A 20,890-nucleotide genomic window follows, 5' to 3' on the forward strand; every position below is an offset into this window, starting at 1 on the left:
TTGTGAGAGGTGTCAGAAAAACTAATTGAGTCGAGCGTTCAGTCATTGACAACAGTGTTATCTGACACATGATACGCTGGTTCTAGAGGCTGGCTACAGGCCACCATTCTGCGTTCAAAGGTTTGTCGGTGAGCATTACGACGTCGTAAAGGGAACGCAAATCAACTTTTCTGACCTCCTATCATTTTAGCTGCTGACTTCACTTCCTCTTCTCCACTATGTTTCAAAATAATGAAAATTACAGACGCGAAGCAAGAGTCTACCCGCATTTCTTAACAATTTTTCCAAAGGCAATGGCCAGTCATGTCTCGGACACGCCTTGACGTCACTTTCCATTCGGTTGCGACAACGCATCCTTACCTCCTCGAGACTTGGGAGGACTGGAAGACCCTGCTGCGTTCGGAGGACCCGGCCGTGCAGAACACCGCCATCTTGCCGGCCTGTCAGTGCAATGGACTTCGGGAACGTAAAACCTTAAGTTCCGTGGAGTCCGGCAGGGACGCAGGAATGTGCCCCGAATTCCTTATAATAAAGTTTTTCTTTCTCTCTCATCCTGACCTGAACAAGCATTTGTCACTTTGTACTTGAATGCATCAACGACCGCCGCGTACGTTACGCGGGTGATTTTGCATTCACTCGGAAAGTGCACTTGGGGCCGACCTTCCTTTTGCCACGTTTCCTTTTTGCCACGTGACCTAGCAGGCGGGCACGTGATTTTAATGGTGTTGTGGCTATGCAGTTTCGCACCTTTCATCGGTTATATCACACAACTATAGTGACGGAAAATCGACGATACAGTCGGAAAAATAGGCATGCATTAAATCATTGCTCCAATTCCAGTGGCCGTCATACGGCCGTTACGCAGCAAGCATAATGTCCGCTTCCTTTTTAAAGCGAAAGCTTTACTACTTGCACTTCCAGCCTTTGCCGTGGCGCGGCGGAGCCATCATTGACCTTTAGTTGACCTCTGTGTGACGCCATGTGTGACATCACGCCGAAGAGAAGGGCGACCGACTCGCGCCGTCGCAAGCCGCGGCGGTGCCACCACCGGCGCCTAACTGCTGCGTTCTCCGCTAGGAGCGCAACAAGTGCTTTGTGCCGTCACGCCGAAGAGAAGGGCGACCGACTCGCACCGTCGCAAGCCGCGGCGGTGTCACCACCGGCGCCTAAACCCTGCGCTCTACGCTAGGAGCGCAACAGGTGCTTTGTGACGTCACGCCGAACAGAAGGGCGACCGACTCACGCCGTCGCAAGCCGCGGCGGTTCCACAACGGGCACCTAACTCCTGCGCTCTCCGCTAGGAGCGCGATTGTGGCATTACGCCGAAGAGATTAGGCTCGACCCACGTCGCTAGAAAGCAGTAGCTGTGCCAATCACCAGCGGCTTAACATTGCTTCGCGATCTCGCGCCGTCCGTGTGCGACGGCGGTGTACATGAATGGCGGCCTGACTGGACTGGATTGGATTGGATTGTATTAGAATAGATTAAATTATATTGGATTTGATTTGATTTGATTGGATTGGATTGGATTGAAATGGATTGAATTGGATTGGATTTTATAACTGATGCATCGCCAAAAGTCTAACCACAAGCACCGCCACCAGCTACACTACCAGCTGAACGATGGCGTATGCACGGATATTGCTTTCGCAATTACCGGGCTTAACCAAGCTAAGCCACAGCGAATTTTTTTGCGCGTCTTTGCCTGTTCTGCTCAGTGAGAAGTACTGAACAGTGCCAGCCGCGGCTGTTGGCAGGAGCATGCGCACAGGTCTCAGAGCTCAGGTATTCTCCGAAACGGCGTCATCTTTTGGCGCTTCCACTACCTTCTCTCTGCACCTGCAGCCAATCAAAAGTTTTCGCCTTTTTGGAAGTATGTGTGGAAGGCGACAATAATTCCAACTTGTCAGGTATCTTGTACTCAAGTACGGTGCCATTTATTACACACCGCTCCTCTTGCGCCGTAACTTCTTCGCTGTCAGCATGCGACATCAGTGCCATAAAGCAGCCGGTTAAAGGGCTTTATTCCCTCTTATGGTTTTCAAGCGATTACAAAAAGAAAAAAAAAACGCCCTTTTTCTCTGATACGTTAAAACAGGCCATCAAGTGTGACGAAAAAAAAAATGCCGAGAGTAATGAAGTTTTTCAAGCTCTCGTAGTGCCTTGTACAACATACTCAGTCGTCTTGTACGTCGTGAAACGACAGTTGAAACATTATTTAAGTGGAGGACTGAAACGGCTCTTTACCGACTTGAAGAGGCAAACAAAAATAAAGGGGCAGAAAGCAAGCAGCTACCGTAGTTAAGGGTAGGAATCTTGTGAATACAAAAAATTACGAGCAGCAACCCCTGTTCCAGCTGTCAGGTGGAATTTTTAGCACTCGTATTAAGTCAGCCACAGCGAAAGAACGCAAGTGTTTAAAAATGGTAGCTGAGTGTGTAATTCTTCGCCGTGGCTACACTGTTAGTCCGTAATTACACTGCTAGAATTGCTTTGTTCAACAGCCTTTTGAATTATTTTAGTTACTTTAAAGATAACTTGTTAAAATCAAATTAACAACAACCACATGCCGCCGTTGGGAGTAGTGGGTTCGTACGCCACCGGCGGCTTGTTTTTTTTCTGCTTTCTAATCAGTTATCTTTAAAATATTTAGCCTATTATTTTCTCATTGATGAACACCACAAAAAACATCCCCCATACTGTTTGTTTTAGTTGACTGTTGGCTTCCGCTGTGTATGTTTTAACCAGTCCCTCTGTCTCCTTCCCTGGTTTGCTTAGTCGCGGCAAATCAGGCTAATTTTTGTTGTCATTTTAGAAAGCAACGTGAATTTTAAACTGAAATTTTTCGCCTCGGGAAAATTGCATCACAATGGGCCCTTAAAATGGCATTATATATAAGGTAATGAATAAGCTGCACAATTAAACTGAAACATGCTACCTACCGCCGAATAGCCGAGGTAGACAAACGTGCTTGAACGCGGAGAGTCGTTACGCTGTGATAACTGGAATATTTATATTCGCCAAACCTGAGTGTCATATTCTGTACTTTCTCTAAAGCTTCACACAGATATTCTTGGTTCGGATTCCAAAGTATGTTTTGCATTCTCAGAATTTTCCTCATTAGTTTTCACTGCGGAGTAATTTGACATCTGTAGACCTTCCTGCCAAGCTTTATTGTAAGGAAGACGACCTCTTCGAAAGCTTTGTTGGCAATAGTATTATTATGAGTGTACAATCCCAGTGACAGCATTATTGTAATACCTAGATACTTAACACTGTCGGACCATCTTATGTCGGTGCCGCACACCTTATATTTCAAATAACATCGCAGTTTCTATCAGTTATGGTGGGACAGATTGTCGGTTATAGTACGTGATGTATTCCGCCAAAGTAACTGCATGCCACCAAGTCACAAAGTTCTCAAGTGATCTTCTTAGGGTTATCTGGCCGTCAGTTTAACTGGTATAAAGTGCACATTCTGCTGCTAAAAATCATGGTAGCGTTTCCTGGCTCCGTTCACTGATCAATAAGGTTTACACGCTTGAAGACCAGCGCAGGGCCAACAGACTATTGTGGTATTCCTGAGACGAAGTCCAGATGATCTGATTCTGCAGTATGTTTACTAACAAAACTGAGTGCGATGAGAGAGGTAAGCTTAAATGAAGGAAACAATTTCGAAATTATTATCATATAGCTTAGGCTTTTCAATAAATCGAGGATGCAATACCTAGAGAAAAGTCTCTGCGAAATATGTAAATAATATACAACCTTGAAGTCCACCATTATTGTGGGAGTTGATGCGTAATTTCTACTAATTTGTTGAAACTTCTCGGCCCTGGTCGGGAATTAATGTCTTGTTACATGAAGTTATCCTCTTCTAGGTAACACGTAACTGATTTTTTTATTCCATGTACTATAATTTTACAGCGCGCTTTTATGAAAATTGGGCTTTAGGTCTCAACCAGCTACTTGTTTCCACCTCTCTTAATCGGGGATCCTTGCATGCGACCAATCTGTAGGAAGCGCACGGAGTTTCACAGTTACATAGTTACAAGTTGCATAGTGAATATTCTGTGCATAGCGGGCACAACTGATACGCATAGCTTTTGTGAAACATGTCTGAAATGTTACATGGGCCACGCAGTTTTTAATGCCTATACGCAGAAGAAAAATCAAAATACCAGGCTCTGTTATCGCAATCTTTTGCATTGCCACTGCACACTCTGTCATCGGGAAGATTCATACACGTGCACAATTATATACTGATTTAAACCAGTTGTTAAATCTTTTCACGATCATCACACATCATCATCGTCGCTCAAGGATCGTCAATATCAATACTGGAATTTTCCAGCTTGCTGACAATGCTGTCAGACTTTGATGGCTACTGCCAGAACTTGCCGAATTCGTCATGAACTAAGTTTCATTTTTTACAAAAGCGCGTTGATGCGGCTATACCCTGCTAGCTACGTACACCCCCCGTCAAAAGTACACAACCCAAGGGGTTTTCTTGTGAGGCCTGCAGCATGCCTCGTTATACATCCACGGCGACTGTAATCTTTTGAAGGAGGAACGACTTTGTTTCCTCAATCCTCCCAAGGTTTTGACCGCTTGATGTGCTTGGGAGCCACGGTAAACAGCTTAGAAGCAAGCACCTTGGGCTGTATACTTTTGACGGGCACCGCACCTCCCCATATCCACGAAAAAAGAATGGAATGTCTCAGACCCAGTAAAAATCAAACGTTTCGAGACCGTAGAATCAGGATATAGGAATACAAGCAGAAAGATAGTCTCCCCAAAAGCATCTAGAAAAAAAAGGTCTGAGTGAGGCTAGGAGGACAGATGAGGCATATGCAGTACTAAAGGGCGGGCACGCACTATGCTGTCGTGTATTAGCGTACAGATGAGAAAACAGAAACAAGTTTACTTGCCCCCAAATCAACTTACGGGTCTACTAGGTAAATTCAGCCCTCCCGAGCTGGCCAGAACAGCCTCCCATTGTTCACGAGAGGGAGATGTAACTAGACCTACCGGAGGCAGATCCCCTGAGCAGTCCCAGATTATGTGGTCCAAAGTGACAGGCTCACAGCATAATTAATATAGCGGGTTTACCATATCGGGGAACACGCTAGAGCATGTCCACGCCACGGGTTCGGCATCGACTGCGTCTGCAGCCATCGCCACGTGGTAGTCTGTCCTCTGCTGTGAGAATCGTGCGGAGGAGGCAGGCGCGCTCGTAGACCTCTGTGGTATTGCGTTATGACCTGATATGAGTCCTGGGCCTCACAGACGAAAACTAGGTCAGGGATAACTCATCAGTCAGGATTATAGTTGGCAACATACAGGAATTTTACAATATTAACGACGGGGTGCCAGTTATCGTAATTACGCTTAATAACAGGTGCAAACTGAAGGTGGCACTGGCGCACGCACCTATATCCAGCCATAATGATCACATCGTCGAAAGCTTCTACGAAGATATGGAATCAGTGGCGGTCCTAAGGGGGGTGGGGGTGGGGGGTGGAGAGGGCATTCGCCCCCCCCCCCCTCCCTCCCCAAAAGCCTTTGCACATTTTCCCGAACGTCCGTTCTCGGGCACTCATAGGGCGAGATGTATTTTGACCTAGAACTCTAAAGCTTTTTCCTCCTTGATGCCTCAAGTAGTCCCCTACTTTGTACGTTCACCGTGCTAGTGGCTGTCTTATTTCACACAATTCCACGTTCTACACTACGGTACTTATATGAGCACAATTCATAGTGATTGTCGCGGAATCGTGGTCGTGCCGTGCCCCCACCGTTTTTTTTTTGTTGTCGCGGCGACGACGGTGATGCCATTCACCTGCGGTTCCGGTGACCAGCAACCTCGTCGGGGTGGCAAAGTGCCACCCATTCATGTCTATCCCACCATGGGAAACAGCGCTGCCAGCGAGGGGATCATCCATCCCTTTTTGGCCTGACAAGGAGCGCTGGCCAGCCGCCTTGAAGGACGGTACTGAGGGCGAAACAAAGCCACTTCCCACAACGGAGTAACGAATGCCGCTAAAATCACGGGTGAAATGTCTGGGCAGGTGCTTTGACCTTCGCGGTCATGCCATGGTGGGATATCTCAGCCGTCGGCTTGTTTCCCCTGGTATCGAAATGAATATTGCTCGCATAAACGCTAACATTCAAAGACTGAGTAATGGTATAACATCTGTACCGTTCGCCACTTATTTTTTAACAACAAAGCACAGAAATTTTTTGTTTAAATAAAATAAAAAATTATTGTTTCTAATTTTTTTTCTTTTGTGGTATAAGAAAACCTCTCTCTCAGGTTCTCTCAGATAAAGAATCGCTGTTTAACAATACTCCTTAATAGAAAAGGATATAACAGAAAAGTATATATAAAACTCCTATTGGGCACAAACCTGGAACCTTACGAAGAGGGTTCAGTTGAAAATAAGAAGAAAGCAGCGAGCTGTGCAAAAACAAATGATAGCTTTAACGTTAAGAGACACAAAGAGCGCAGATTGTGTCAGGGAACAAACGGGAGGTAATGACATCCAAGCTGAGGAGAAATGGCCTTCTTCAGGGCATGTAATGCGGTAGGCAAGATAACCGAAGGTCCTTGAAGATAGCGGATTAGATCCCAAAATAAGCCAGGCGTAGCACGGGACGGCGTCCGCACCTGGGGTCGCACCTGGCACGGGACCGGGTTAACTCGAAATATATAAGAACATGTGCCCTTTTTCTGACCGTGGCAAGGTGAGGAATGATTTTTTTTTTTTGCCCAACATCTCTGTTTTCAAGCAGTTTAGCCGGAGCCCGCCGGCCGGTGCCTCCACTTAAGCAGTTGGCAAAGCGCATACCCACGTCTTGTTTCTCATGGTTGCGCGTTGAGCTTTACGGGGACGTGAAGATTTTTTGTGGACCCCAACAATACGCGACTTCTTTTGAGTGGTATTCGTTGATGGTTCGGTAAAATGCGGTCAAGTTCAGAAAAATAGGCAAAACTGTCGAAAAAAAAACGTTCTTGTGTGATTAGTGCGCGAGCGTAATTTTCAAGGCTGCGTAATTTTCAAGGATGAAAAGATGAAAAACTGCCAACTTGTGCGTCGAAAACTCACTCATCTGTCCTGACAGCACGGGACTGCGCTTTTCAGAAGGACAGGGAAACAAAAACTAAACTGGTAGGACTTTCGAAAAGCTTCAAATCCTGGAGCTGATGGTGCACCGAAAATTCTTTGCTACGCTTCTAAAGACATGCATTGCACCCGCGAATTTGTCTTCAGTGCTCCTAAAACACTGTCAGGAATTGGTTGAGAGCCTGTGTTGTATCGTCACGGTGCCAAACATTCGTCAAACAAGGCGCAGACTTGTCCGTGGAATGGAACTTACAGCTTTCAGAGGTAGAGTATAATGTCGGGGAATGGAGCAATGTTTGTTAATGACTGGAAGATATCATCTCCATCAATGTTCCGCATGAAAGGTTCGCAAAAGCATGTTGTCCTTGTTTGCGATTCCATAGCTTTCGCGCGTCTCGCCTGTTCACACAGCTTTTGTATTAGGTAAATCAGAATTACAACTGCCCGTAATTTACAATTTTGAGATTTTCAGTCAATTCAGACCAATTTTCAGACCATTGCTGTGAGCAGAGTTGTCGTAACAACGGACGCACAATAAGCGGGTAACGAGCTTGTTGCTGTGCAAAATGGTGACGGAAACTGTGTCGTATTCTTTTTTTTGTTTATATGGAACAAAATAAAGCTCATTTCACAAAGCGCATGATGTCTTTTTCTGGATTGGCACTGTTTGCTGAAATCCGCGGCGCAGCAGCGTTCATGGCCGGTATGCGATATTTCCGGTATGGGATTTTCCCGGAAGCTACCAGAATGTGATTTTTCTCGAGCGAAATTAAACAAACATTAATAGCAGACCACGCAGAAACGAATTATCGCTCCATCACGGCGCGGAACGTCGCAGCGCATGTTAGCTTTCAAACTACGCGCTCCTAAAAAGAAAAATGGGATGTTTCTCACCTAGCCGCGTGCTGCGCTATTCAAATGGGCCGCTCGGCCCTGTGGGATTATCTGCTCTTTGCCAATCCCTTTCTCTACGGCTAATGCTCAGTTTAGATCAACATTGCAAGATGTGCAGGTCGCCCAACTTCACTTGTTAACAAGACAGAATGGGACACCGGCGACCCCTCATGGTGCAGCAATCACCTACGACATCATCGTAGAGTCTTTAGTGGTGTGCGGCCCGTCTTGACCGGCAATTTTTTTTAGGCACGTGGAGCTACTGCGGAGGAGCTTGTTCAGAGAATCTACCTTTTACTGCGGAAGAGCCATGTTTTTATTACCCGAGAACGAGTGCTGCATTAGGTCATTTCTCGTTCTTGAGCGCAGCAATATCATTGGCAGGCGCGCACCGAAACGGGTGCAAATAGATCCACTGTGTGCGTATTTTAATGTCAGTCGCATTACTGGCTTCCCGTTGGTAGGTTTTGGACAGTCGAAGTCCAACTTTTGTTGATCCGCATTTCGTCGTAGATTGACACCAATGCAATTCGGTCCTTCGAAGCTTGAAGCCGGCGCGAAGGCCAGCAACGAGGTAAAGTAAGAAAGCAAGATAGCAGAGAGCCCCGATAAGTCGGACAAATGCGTGTGGCTAGCGTTGAAAAAAACAGATGAGCTGTTGGACAAGTGCAATATCCGGCTCTGTTTTTTTTCCACTGCTCGCTTCAATGGCACTCCTATTGCTCGTAGGAATCTTCAGAACTTTGTTCAACGGCTTTTCCCGGGGCCACTTCTCCACACGATGCTTGAAATGAATAAAACTTAAATGAGTGAAATGAGTGAGCCTCATTAGGCAAAGAGCTCCGAGCAGCGTAAGATAGAACGTGCAGAGGCCCAGAAATAGTCTTACAGGCGGATAGTGCTAAAATGCAGCACTCGCACACAGCAAAGTCGACGCAGCACAATGCAAGCGTCGTTAGCTTTTTTTTTACTAAAACATCTTTCCTGGAACATCTATACAAAGCAATAAAACATAAGTAAAAGTTTCCGTCCGGCAAATAAAGTTGTACTATTTCTTGCACACAATATGTTTCATGCATGTCAACACGAATTTCTTTTATACCTGGGCAGGATTCAGCATGCCTAAATATAGAGAAACGAAATGAGCGTTTAGCTCCCTCGTCTTCGCGAAATCAGATCGTACCTCAGAAGAAGGCGGTCGTCTTTCACGAACCCGTCCCCCTCAAGCTCGCTGAAGAGAAAAGAAGGCGGTAACTTGCGCAATTGGAGTTCATTCTGTGATATCTCCGGTCCAGAAACAATTTCGCTGGCAGGGTGTATCAGGCTATCCGCCCGCTCTATTCCCGAGTCCGGGTGTATGGCACTGAACTTGATAGCCATCCTCAAGGGCCATTCGAGAGATTCGTCGTGTTCGCCCCTGTGCACAACAATCCAAGGATGCAACGACACAGTTTCTCCGCGTTGCAGGAGGCGAACACCAGGTGACATAAAGTAGCCTCGCAGGTAAACACGGGGGGCGAGAAAATGGGACGACCCGTAACAGGTTGCCATGTCCCGCAAACGTCCGATTCCTACCACAGCGAATCGGTAAAGAGCCCTTTCAAGCGATGTCTGTGCTAGCATGGCCTCGAGGCGGTTCAGTACTTCTCGACTGGCTTCAATCAATTCGGAGTGCATCATCATAATTTTCGCAGTGTTTCGCGATACGTCGCTACGAATTCGACCTACGGCTGTTTTCATTTCATGTCTGAGTGTTTCCTGTACTTTGTGCATTCTCCCAGAGACTTCCTTGAGCTCTCCACTTGGTGGTTTTGAGGACTCGCTCACGTCCATTTCATCAGCACCGGCGGGGTCAGCTACACTTCCTACGGAACTTTCACTCCTGTGTAATGACGCTTCGGCAAACGCTGTCCTTGTTCCTTCCTTGAGTGCTTCTACGCAGCTACGAACTTCGCCAAGTGTCTGGTTCTGGACCATGTGGTCGTAGAGTAATTGCTCCACACAATCTTTCATGTCAGCCGTGCGTTGGTCGAGCAGTTTTTTGAAATTTTCTAACTCCACCGGCTCACTCCTGTTGTACGACTCATGCTGATCCGAAGACGATGCGGACAGGATTGAGGCGCTGCAATCGGTCATTAGGTGTGTCCAGATGTCTTCGCAGAGAACAGACGCCGAGCACTTTAAACATGTGGTCGAGTGATAGCGACATTCACTGTGGAAATGTTTGCTCAGCTCTGAAGCAGCCATGACGGCTTCGCAGCCAGCTTGCTCGTTCCAGCATCTGACCTGCGCAGGAAAGAAAACATTACATTGCATAAAGCGATACAGAGGCCCCATACAGAGGCCAAAGGTTTCTGCAGGGCAATTGCTACGCTAAAGCGATCCTTTGCCCAAAAAAATTCCACACTCAGTCACACCTCGCGGGAAGAAGTGCCAATATTGCCTTTACCACATGCCATCATAATGAGAGCCCTATTTCCAAGCTACCAGACACGTCCCCAGAGATAACCGGCCGAGAGTTTATTCCCTCTGATGTGGCCTTTTTGGCAGAAGGTCACCTAATAGCATTCTTAAAAAAAAAGGAACAAAGGTCGAGCGGCTGCCTCACACTAATTGCCTACAGACTGAAGCTCCCCCTCTCCTCTGTGTTCATCTTGTGTTACGTTGTCAAGGATGCCACCTGAAGGGCTTTTTTCTCTTTCGATTCCTACCAGCCTACAAACCCACATGGAACTTTCGGCTACGACAAACCAGAATGGCTACGTTAGCGGTGTTTACAACAGACGGCGAGATGTGCAGGTTTCATTGTAAAAATTACGTACGATGACATGCAGCACATTCGTAGTCTGATTTCCTAACTATAGCGTGCCACCAGTTTATATTTTTCAGGGCTCAGTTTAGACTGTGAAAATTGCCAGAAGGCGAGGTTCATGTCCGATAAAAAACGAGTCAAAAAATGTCACTTCACTATATCAAAATTCCTGACTTCTACACCGAAACTGAATCTTTGGTCACCGCGTGGAAGTGAAGCATAACGGGATAGAGGTGAAAACGACGGGCGGCCAGGACGGCTGCTCACGAAAGCAACATAGCCTACTGGGGGCCTCGAGACAAGAGTGTTTTTGAGGCAGTTCCATGGCCACCACTGCCGCTAAATACAAAGGCACACGACCAATCGAACTAAGCGTAATTGTGTTCGGTTTGCGTAACACTAGAGTAAAAAGTAGTTGCTGCATAATTAAACAGGAAAGCAAGAGAAGTCAGGGAAGACAATAGACCTAGTTAGGCGCACATTACCAGCTTAAGGTTCATTCTAGGCATGAGTAAGAAGAAAATGAAAACTCAAAGGATAACGACAGCATAACCACTTGATTACAAGAGGTAAGTAAAGTAATGCATGTTGTTTTCAGAAATGCTTTGTCTCGTCTACCTTGAGGTTGTCAAGTACCACTCAGCCCTTTTTTTGGAATGAATATGGTTTCGTTTGGTTTATGGGGGTTAACGTCCCAAAGCGACTAAGGCTATGAGAGACGCCGTAGTGAAGGGCTCCGGAAATTTCGACCACCTGGGGTTCTTTAACGTGCACTGACATCGCACAGTACATGGGCCTCTAGAATTTCTCCTCCAAAGAAATTCCAGCCGCCGCGGCCGGGATCGAACCCGCGTCTTTTGGGTCAGCAGCCGAGCACCATAACCACTGAGCCACCGCGGCGGCTTTTGGAATGAATAGTCGTGATAAATACATTAAAAGAGCCAAAATATTGCGGGCGCAGTTCAGGATGGGGCACATGGAAAGTAACTTGTAAAGCAAGCTGCCGAGCAATCAAACCTATCTTCTGCTCTGACTGCCCTGATTCAGCAGGTGCATCTCGTTCTCTATTCTGGTTTATTGGTTTATTGGGGTTTAACGTCCCGAAGCAACTCAGGCTATGAGGGACGCCGTAGTGGAGGGGTCCGGATAATTTCGACCACCTGGGGTTCTTTAACGTGCACTGACATCGCACAGTACACGGGCCTCTAGAATTTCTTCTCCAAAGAAATTCAGCCGCCGCGGCCGGGATCGAACCCGCGTCACTGAGATACCGCGCCGGCGTTCTCTATTCCAGTAAAGATATGTAGCGCCTGCAATTTAATCCGGTGAAACGAACTCTTTTTTTTTGGTTTTCGAAGGTAGAATCGTCAGCGAACGCGCAATGAATTACAAGGGACTTTTGGTTCGCCATATGCGCATCCACAGGCCACTGTGAGAGACCAACCGCAAGAGCACACCTACCATTTCGCATGTGCGGTTGGTACCCTCGCAAACTAATCACTCGAGGAACACGTTCTGCTTGAAAGCTACGCATTTAGTCAGGCATACGCAGTGCCACAGAGATACCGAATGCGTTGCGCTGAACGCTAGGTACCGGTTTTAAGGCGAAAGCCTTTAATGCCTCGTCGTTGTCGACAGAAGGTTGTCAGCAGAAGGTTATCAGCAGAGGTGTCATGCTTTTTCTAGTCAGACCAGAAAAAATCTTTCTGCGCGATTTGATTCGAACCACCATTCTTCCGTTCCGCAACCGAGCGTACTAATGGTTACGCAACTTTCTGCCAACGCATATGTAGTCCTTGTCTAGGACGCTGGAGAGTGTTTGCAGAACCTGGGAATCTCGAAAGCCGCCAACGGTTTAGCCCGAGGTTCACTCAACCGAGCACCGGTGGCCTCCGACTTATGGTTCTCGCGGGAGCGCATGCACTCACTCAGAAAAAGACGCAGGCCTGCAAAACCGAGCTTAGGCTCTACCCTCCACCCCATCCCTCCCTCGACAATTATCATGAGACACTTTGGAGGTGGCTCCAAACACGCACTTTACCCTGCCCTTATATACACTCGCCCTATCACATAGTCCACACAAACCCCTTCTCTATCCTCTGCACCAGCCCAAAGCCACTGTCGACCATATCTTTTTCCTCTGCCGGGCGGATCATCCCCCGCGAGGCATGGAGCACCTTATCACATGGGAGGCTTGGGAGACCCTACTGCGTTCTGCGGACCCGGCCAAGCAAGCCATCGCCGGGCTGCCAGCGTCATGAGCCTCCCGGACATAAACCCTTGAGTGCAGTGGGACCTCGCGGGGACCCAATCACCTGTGTGTCCCAAACTCCCCTCTTTCAGATAGTTTTCACCACCACCTTTGGAGAGAAGCGTCTAATCAGACGGATGCCTCCCAAACGCCCTCCAGTCTCTCCAGCATTTAAGATTCGCAAACAATTGAGTGCTTAATTAACATCTTAACCAGACATCAGTGACGCAAGTAGCAACATCACACAAAAGGCTTTCGCCTCAGCGCACATTTGGTGAACAAAGTGCCCTCTTGATTTTTTTTTTGCCGGCGTTGGAACGCGAGATACCATCATGTGCGTATGTTAAGATGAACGTTAATGACAGCGTTGGAAACATGGCGACGGGATTCTCGACGACTTCAGACCAAACGCTACTTTGATTCTGCGTTCTTCAAGATGATAGCTCGCTTTAAATGGCTACATCCGCTTTTACTTCTCAGTCCCAAACATGCATAGTTGACTAACCAACAACTAGCCCTGTTTTCAGAAAACTACTGCCAATTTCCAAACGGTCAAGCCTGACTGCACACGGTGTTTACCCTTTCAATTTTATAACAATGTCACGCGAGTGTCCTCCTTTGGCTCCATCAGCGGCCGGTGGCGGAGCCCAATGGCACTCTCGGGGAGATTGATCGGACACGCACAAACCTACAGGCCACTTCGACCATCATCAGCCTGACTGCTCCTAAAGTTATTCTTAGGCGAATTTTCGCTTTTTCTCTTATCTAATTATTTGGCATGAGCGTCAGCAACTTTAAGGACAAGCCTCGTGGCACCAACTGCCAGCCGCATGCTCAGAGTTCCCCTAAATTCTCTCGCAGTCACCGCATCACTTCTTGTTTTAGTGAACAGTTACGAGGCTCATTATGCGCGCGTTAATGACATCCTAGTCGAACTCAAGAACAAATGGGCACGAGCAGGGCGTGTAAGGCGAAGGGAAGATAACCGCTGGTTCTTAAGGGTAACGGAGTAGATTCCAAGAGAAGTCAAGCGCAACAGGAGGCGACAAAAATTGAGGTGGACGGATGAGATTGAGAAATTTGCGGGGATACAGTGGCCGCAGCTGGCAAAACAGGTTTAATTGCAGTATAGTTGAAATCTTCGCCAGTCGGTACGTTTTCATAAAAAAAAACAGTCAAAAGACGGAATACAGGTGCTTGAGCTGTTAACAATTTGTCTTTCTCCCACCGTTTTTTATTTTAATGATTCGGTGTACATTCAGAAAAAAGTAATCTGTATCCGGGCAAGCGTAGCACCAGTATTGTGCCAAAGATTTTTAGCAGAGTTGGACAACACATTGCAAGGTGTTCTTTTTGACAAACGTGTTGGAAGAATTCTTGCATGTGTAGCTTCTTGATCCTTTTGAAACTTTCATCCAGTAACTCAGTGCAAGTGGTTGTAAACCAAATTTTGACAGCTTATAAAGCATTCTCGAGTGCTTTTTGTTTTACGTATGAACTGCCCACTAACCACTCGATTAAATATTTAGAACTTCAAATAACATTTCATGACGATGATCACATTGCCTGGTGCTTCCCGTCTAGAACTGAGAGGTCCTTATTACCCTATTCAACGGCTTACTCCAATATTATCCAGACAGGGATAGCTAAGAACTGCTTCCTTAATGCACTGCAGAATAGTTGCCACTATAGCGTGAGGGCCAGCTTCGATAACCAGTTTGAACGTATGGTGGCCTCCGATTTCCGAATCAGCTTTCGATAGCAGTGGCCGCAACGGTGTAGCAAAAGATTAAGGTTCGAGGCGTTCAAAGGGTTGACCCAAAGACAGATGAAAAAAGAAAAACTGAAGTGATGCCTTATGCGTATAAAATACCGTGCACCATCAAAAAGGTCGCTGGATGGCACAGAGAAAATGTTGCGGTTTCCGCTTCCGGCAAGCTTTAACGCCTGTGCTCACGTGTTGCACGTGGCAGGACTTATCATCCGGTCTGTTCGACGCAGTATGAAAACCCCTACGTTACTTGTGCCACAGGTGTGGCATATGTAAAGGATTCCGCTAACCTGCGAAAAAGTTAAGCTTTAGGTTTATTGGGGTTTAACGTCCAAAAGCAACTCAGGCTATGAGGACGCCGTAGTGAAGGGCTCCGGAAATTTCGACTACCTGGGGTTCTCTAACGAGCACTGACGTCGCAAAGTACACAGGCCTCTAGAAATTCGCCTCCACCGAAATTCAGCCGCCGCGGCCGGGATCGAACCCTTTAAAATTTCACCAGCGCAGCGACTAGGAACAAGAACAGAGAAGGAAGACAAGGACAAGCGCTTCCTTGTCTGTTCTTGTTCCTAGTCGCAGCGCTCGTGAATTTTTAAAGATGTACCAACTAGCTCAAACCACCATTTTACTCCGGATCGAACCCGCGTTTTTCGGGCCAGCAGCCTAGTGCCGTAACCACTGTGCTAGCCCAGCGGGTCGACCTGCGAAAAAATGTACCTTGGCCAAAAAAAGGTGATGTATTAATGAAGCACTGAAAGAGCACCACAATTCTGTTTCGTACGGACGGTGCTAACTTGCCTCGACACTGCCGGGAATGCGCCTGCTACCCGCTGCTTTCTGATCTAAGCATTGCTGGCAGAGGCGAGGGAAAAGTCGAGCGCGAAATCCTCGAGGCGGTCTCATTAGCATGCAAGGAGATGATTGCATCACCAATCCTATCTCCCTTATGCAGAAGGAACTAAGCTTCCCTTCTCAACAGCGCTAGAGCAAGGCATATCTTTAGAATGCAGATTTTTTATGACTAAGCTGCGCATGCTATGCCACTTTTTCCTGTGCGACTGTGTCCTTCAAACACATTGTTCAGACTCGATTGTGGAATACTGAGCCCGCTGACATCTGCTTGTATCACTTGCCCTCTTCGATCGTAGGCGACGGGCATGATAAGCACCGCAATAGCAACGAAGAATCCGAGAGCCTTCGCTTTGCTTTGGAAACAGCTAGTGGACGATGGCCGCTCTGTCGTGTGCCTTGTGCGCATGCGGCAGCTCTCACCGAGTTTGCCGGTTCGCTCTCTTAAAGCATTCATCGAGCAAACCGTTTATGCTCGCGTGGTACCGTCAAAACCATGGAAGGCTGTACTTCCGCCCGCCGACCACACACGAACGCTTGGACGTGGGTCATAGACTGACATTATCACCGCTGAGTGTTTTTCTGTTGGACCGAGGCCTTTTTAGGGCGGCTGCAATCTATTAGCTATCAACAGCTGCGGCAAACACACCGTACGCCATGATCCTGGACATAGCGGCCAACGCTCAGCGGGGTTAATATCAGCCCAAGCTACGCACTCAAGCGTTGGCTTTAAAGCTGCGGGTGACGGTAGATTGTCGCAAACGGTGTCAACCGAATCATTTCTGCAGCTTTGTCAACTTAGACATCTTCTATTTTCTTAGTTTTTCTCCTTGAGAAAGCTTACGCTAGCAATGAACTCGTCAGTCATCAATATTTCCTGGATAAAAGCGTCGGCCCAGCTCTGATATGCCTGGCGTCCCAGCCAATAGAAGAAACCAAGCCTTTAAAAAATACTGATTGTTCCAGAATGGAAAGCTGGGCTAGTTGTAGGTTGTTCATGATGAAAATTTCTCGGCGCGAACAAACAAAGGACAGCGAAGAAACCACAGGACGAGCGCCACAGGACAAAAGGCGCGTGTCCTGTGGTTTCTACGCTGTCCTTTGTTTGTTCGCGCCCAGAAATTTTCATCATGATTGTTCCAGCCAATTGAAACCAATTTAGTGCTGTTGACAGCCTTGAGGCATATTCTGCCGCATTTGCTTCGTTCATGAGAGGCAATCAATGAGCATCATCTTTTTGAATTATTCAACTCAGGAATATAGTGTCAACTCACATGTTGCAGATGACATTGATAGGCCCTGGCTAAACTATCAGCACCAACGCATCATTTCTGCAGGTGTATGTACCGGCTTTAAAAGAAAGCTTTGCAAATTAAAAAGTTGTAAACCCAGTTAGATGAAGCGGCTGGCGCATGTCAATCGCGCAGTGAATACGGAAAGCCCCATCGGGCAAAGTGTTTCGGAGAATAGCCTATTTCGTTCGCTGAGACGTGTCTTGGAACCCTCAAGCAGCACTGCTGTGACATGGTAGCTTTCTGTATTTCGGAGGGTTTGGTTTAATTGAGGCACAATAAAGAGTAAAAAAAAAACTAAAAAAACTAAGTAGAAATTTGGGCTTTTGTCTTTCTGCTTTTGGATCACGATTGCGCAAATGGTAGCTAAATGCAAACATTTCACCAGGGAGTTTTCAGTTTTTCACGGTTATTTGCAACTTCTGCACTAGTTTTTAACTCCGGGCACCAAATTAAAAGTTAGCTGATTAGTCCTTACTAACGAACTTTTCTTCCGGAAAGAACAAGCACTGGCTGATAGATCGACGGACAATTAACACCACTAAATTTCTTTCACTCGTCTAGCCTTCTGTCTGTTTTGAAATCTTTGTTCCAATCAGCAGGGACACACGGCACATTGCCATATCGTCACTACATGGGCGAAAGCGTGCATGTCACTTGATTTGATGATGCACCCTGGTAAACTTAGAGACCCTGTTGCACGGTTCACATTTCAAAATTCACAATTCCACGGATGCTGCGCACGCAAGCTTGCTCCGCACGTGCAACTAAAAGTGTCAAACGGAGGCCGATTTCTGCAGTCAACAAAGACAAAAATAAAAGTTCCGCTCGGTTTGAACGGCGAACACGACGTATTTATGAATTTTTAGCAACAACAAATGTGAGGCAACTGACTCGTCATGCTGGCCGTATTCCTCAACACACGTTGAAATGGAAGTAGCTATTTCTCAAAAATTAATTGCTGCAAATACCCTTGAGACCTGTCTACCATGTTTCACTATGCTTTCAAAGCCAAGCCTGACCTAAAGTTTAAAAGATTCACCCGCGCTTACCTCACTTTTCAGCAGCTCGTCGGCAGCAATCCCTTCAATGACGACTTCCTCGTCTTGATACTGTAGGCGGTCCAGTGGACAGATGCGTGCATTTTCGTCCTGGGCGGACAACTCGTAACAGAACCCGCACAGGACGTGCTGGCAGGGAAGTCGGGCCGTGACAGGCTGTACGAGTCCGCAGGCCCCGCATAGTATATTAGATGGAGCTTGCTCCACGAAAAGTAGTGGCCTCCAGTCTAGGGCCTCTGAAAAACCGACGAGTGTGTACCGCGTACCAGAGACAGCCATAGATCACCGCCCTACGCTCGCTGGCACTCGGCGCTTTACGAAATCCCCTCTGGGGCTTACAGTGTGCGCCACTTGATTTGTTATCGCTTTCTTTTTCACATCCCCGCGATTATCACCATCCCTTCGTTATCGGCTTAAAAGTATCGACTGTTGGCCTAGTTATGCTCTCGAAACTGTTTGGAAACGATAAGAGCGAGAACCAGCTGACGTTTTCGGCTTCCACCTGACTCTTGCTTTACACACTGCGGTTGCGGACTTGCTATTTTTTTTTGTAATCTCCGGAGAGGCGTCGAATGAACAGCTTATTTACTTCCCTGAATTTCTCTGGCGTTACGATGAAAAACATGCAGTATACTCTACGTGTGCTTTATTACTTCTCTAATCCGCCGCGGTGGCGAGGCGCTCGGCTGCTGGCCCGAAAGACGCGGGTTCGATCCGGGCCGCGGCGGCTGAATTCCGATGGAGGCGAAATTCTAGAGGCCCGTGTACTGTGCCATATTACTGCACTTTAAAGAACCCCAGGTGGATATTTCCGGAGACCTTCACTACGGCGTCCCTCATAGCCTGAGTCGCTTTGGGTCGTTAGACCCTAATAAACCAAACCAAACCAAACTTCTCCATCCAGGCGTGCCCATGCAAAGCATGCATTGTTGTCGCGCTTGACTTCAGTAATGCTCTACTCATGGGTACGAATATCAACGGATGCAAAAAAATTGGCGGGGACTTAGCTTTGGACAAGCCTGGTATGTTGCCAAAGCGGGCGCAGTACCTCTAACGAAAGGAACACGCCGCGTCGCGTCTAAAGAAGGAACGCTGTGCGCCGCGTCTATAGATCACGCGTGGCTACCGGCTGCCGCTGCGCGACGACTCGACTTGGTAGCCCATCTCTCACCCTTGTATGACGTTACGCTACGACGTCACTAGGCATGGCATGACGTCACAGGTCATTCTAAATGCCACACGTGGCTACCGGCCGCCGCTACGCGAAAGGCCGTTCAGGAGCGTAGTATTGCTTTTGAAATAAAACCACAAATACAGAGAGGTTGCGTATGTTGTTGTTGATCCGCCGTTTCGACAGTGATCGGCAAGCGTGTCTGTACCGCAGCGACTTGCGAGGAAATTTAATGAAATAATTCAACAGCGCTCCGGCAGTGCAAATGTAGAGCCTACAGGAGACATTGCTTCTGTTTATGACTGCCAAGTTGCGATTATGAACAGCGCTGGCGATCCACTAAACTTTGTTTGCAATCTGCCATCATGCTATTCCGGGGATATCTTTCATTCTTAACACTCGACTTTTCTCCGAACATTTTCCTGTATTTGCCTCTTTTCCAACTTCAGCGAACTTTTCCTCGTTGTGAGCGAGACGGAAAGACGCCCTGCTTATATCTAAATGGGATTTCACTGTTAGTTCGGTATACCGAACTGCACTCTGCGTCCCTGCGAGTGGCCCTTCTTCTAACAGCGCTCTTTCGATCACCACCCGCGTGCGAGGACGAGTCATTTGCGCTGCTTGGGGCTCCACCTGCTGGTAGCGTTAGTACCTGACACCGCGTGAAGAGGTGAAGCTGGAGTGTGCTCCAGGGGGACAAGCGGTCTCTTGGATTCAACATCTACGCCACATTGCGGAAATCGGATGCAGCCAGCATAACTGCAGCTTCACAGCAGCAGTTGTGTTTCATGCTTCGCGGCCCAAGCTTGGTAGAAAGAAACTGCGCCTTATTAAAGTTAATGCGTGATTTTTCTAGGTATTGTACACTGGTAACATGATTAGATTTTCTAGGCAGAGGATGGTTCTAAATCACTGTCCGCGGCGGGTTCAGTGAGAAACTGATTTCGACTATCGAAGCTTAACGAGTGCTGCGCAGCCAGCACACTGGTAAGCAGTGCTTCGATGCTAAAGACGTGTCAGCAAATCGGTGGCAATCTATTCTCGCTTCTAGGTTTCAGGTAAGCCTGTCTACTGGCCCATTTTGTGTGTCAAATTGTGAATATATCGAACTGCTTCGCGATTCTATCCATGTTCGATATATCGAAGTTCGACTGTAACACTTTACAGATCGTTCAAAGCATTCAAAAAGGAACTATTTTTTTCGCCTGTCTTCCCGCTCTATGAGACTGTCTTAAAGCTACCCTTGACCTGCGCTCTATACTCAACTCACTCGAGGGCGGAAACAAAAGAGCTACACTACGTCTTCTTCAGTTTTCTCATTTCTTAAATAAATAACCGGCCCGATATCACGATTCATTAACAATCTCCTTCCAGCCGTGTAACTTTTCAAGAATATGAGCTGCACCGTCGTCATCTTCAGTTCGCTCATTGCTCAAAAAAGTAAGCTCGAAATCGTGGTTCGATAAAATTTCTGTTATGTTCGCTTCGTTTTGAGAGTACATCAGCTGTAAGCTGTGACAAAAAGAAAATTTTCAGGAGTTTCAGAAAATTGTCAGAGCTAAAATTACGTCACTTTTCAAGAACTGAGTTCTCAAGTAGCTCCAAGGAAAAGAGGCGCAGAATAGGCAATTTTGGGCTAGGCCCGGTAGCTCAGCTTTGACACAA

At 47.2% G+C, this 20,890-nt stretch overlaps 1 protein-coding gene across 1 annotated transcript in view; it reads left to right on the forward strand.

The window, feature by feature from the left end:
- Nucleotides 1-303: 303 nt before the first annotated feature.
- LOC149328818 (uncharacterized) overlaps nucleotides 304-20,890 on the forward strand; it is a 70,337-nt gene continuing 49,750 nt past the window's right edge. Inside the window, exon 1 of the mRNA XM_089559102.1 lies at nucleotides 304-442. Within this exon, the coding sequence (XP_089415228.1) occupies nucleotides 304-442 (139 nt within the window). The remainder of the gene's footprint in view (nucleotides 443-20,890) is intronic.

Source organism: Amblyomma mixtum, chromosome 9, assembly GCF_055824585.1.
Source record: "Amblyomma mixtum isolate Tamu chromosome 9, ASM5582458v1, whole genome shotgun sequence".
Taxonomy (NCBI): Eukaryota; Metazoa; Arthropoda; class Arachnida; order Ixodida; family Ixodidae; genus Amblyomma; species Amblyomma mixtum.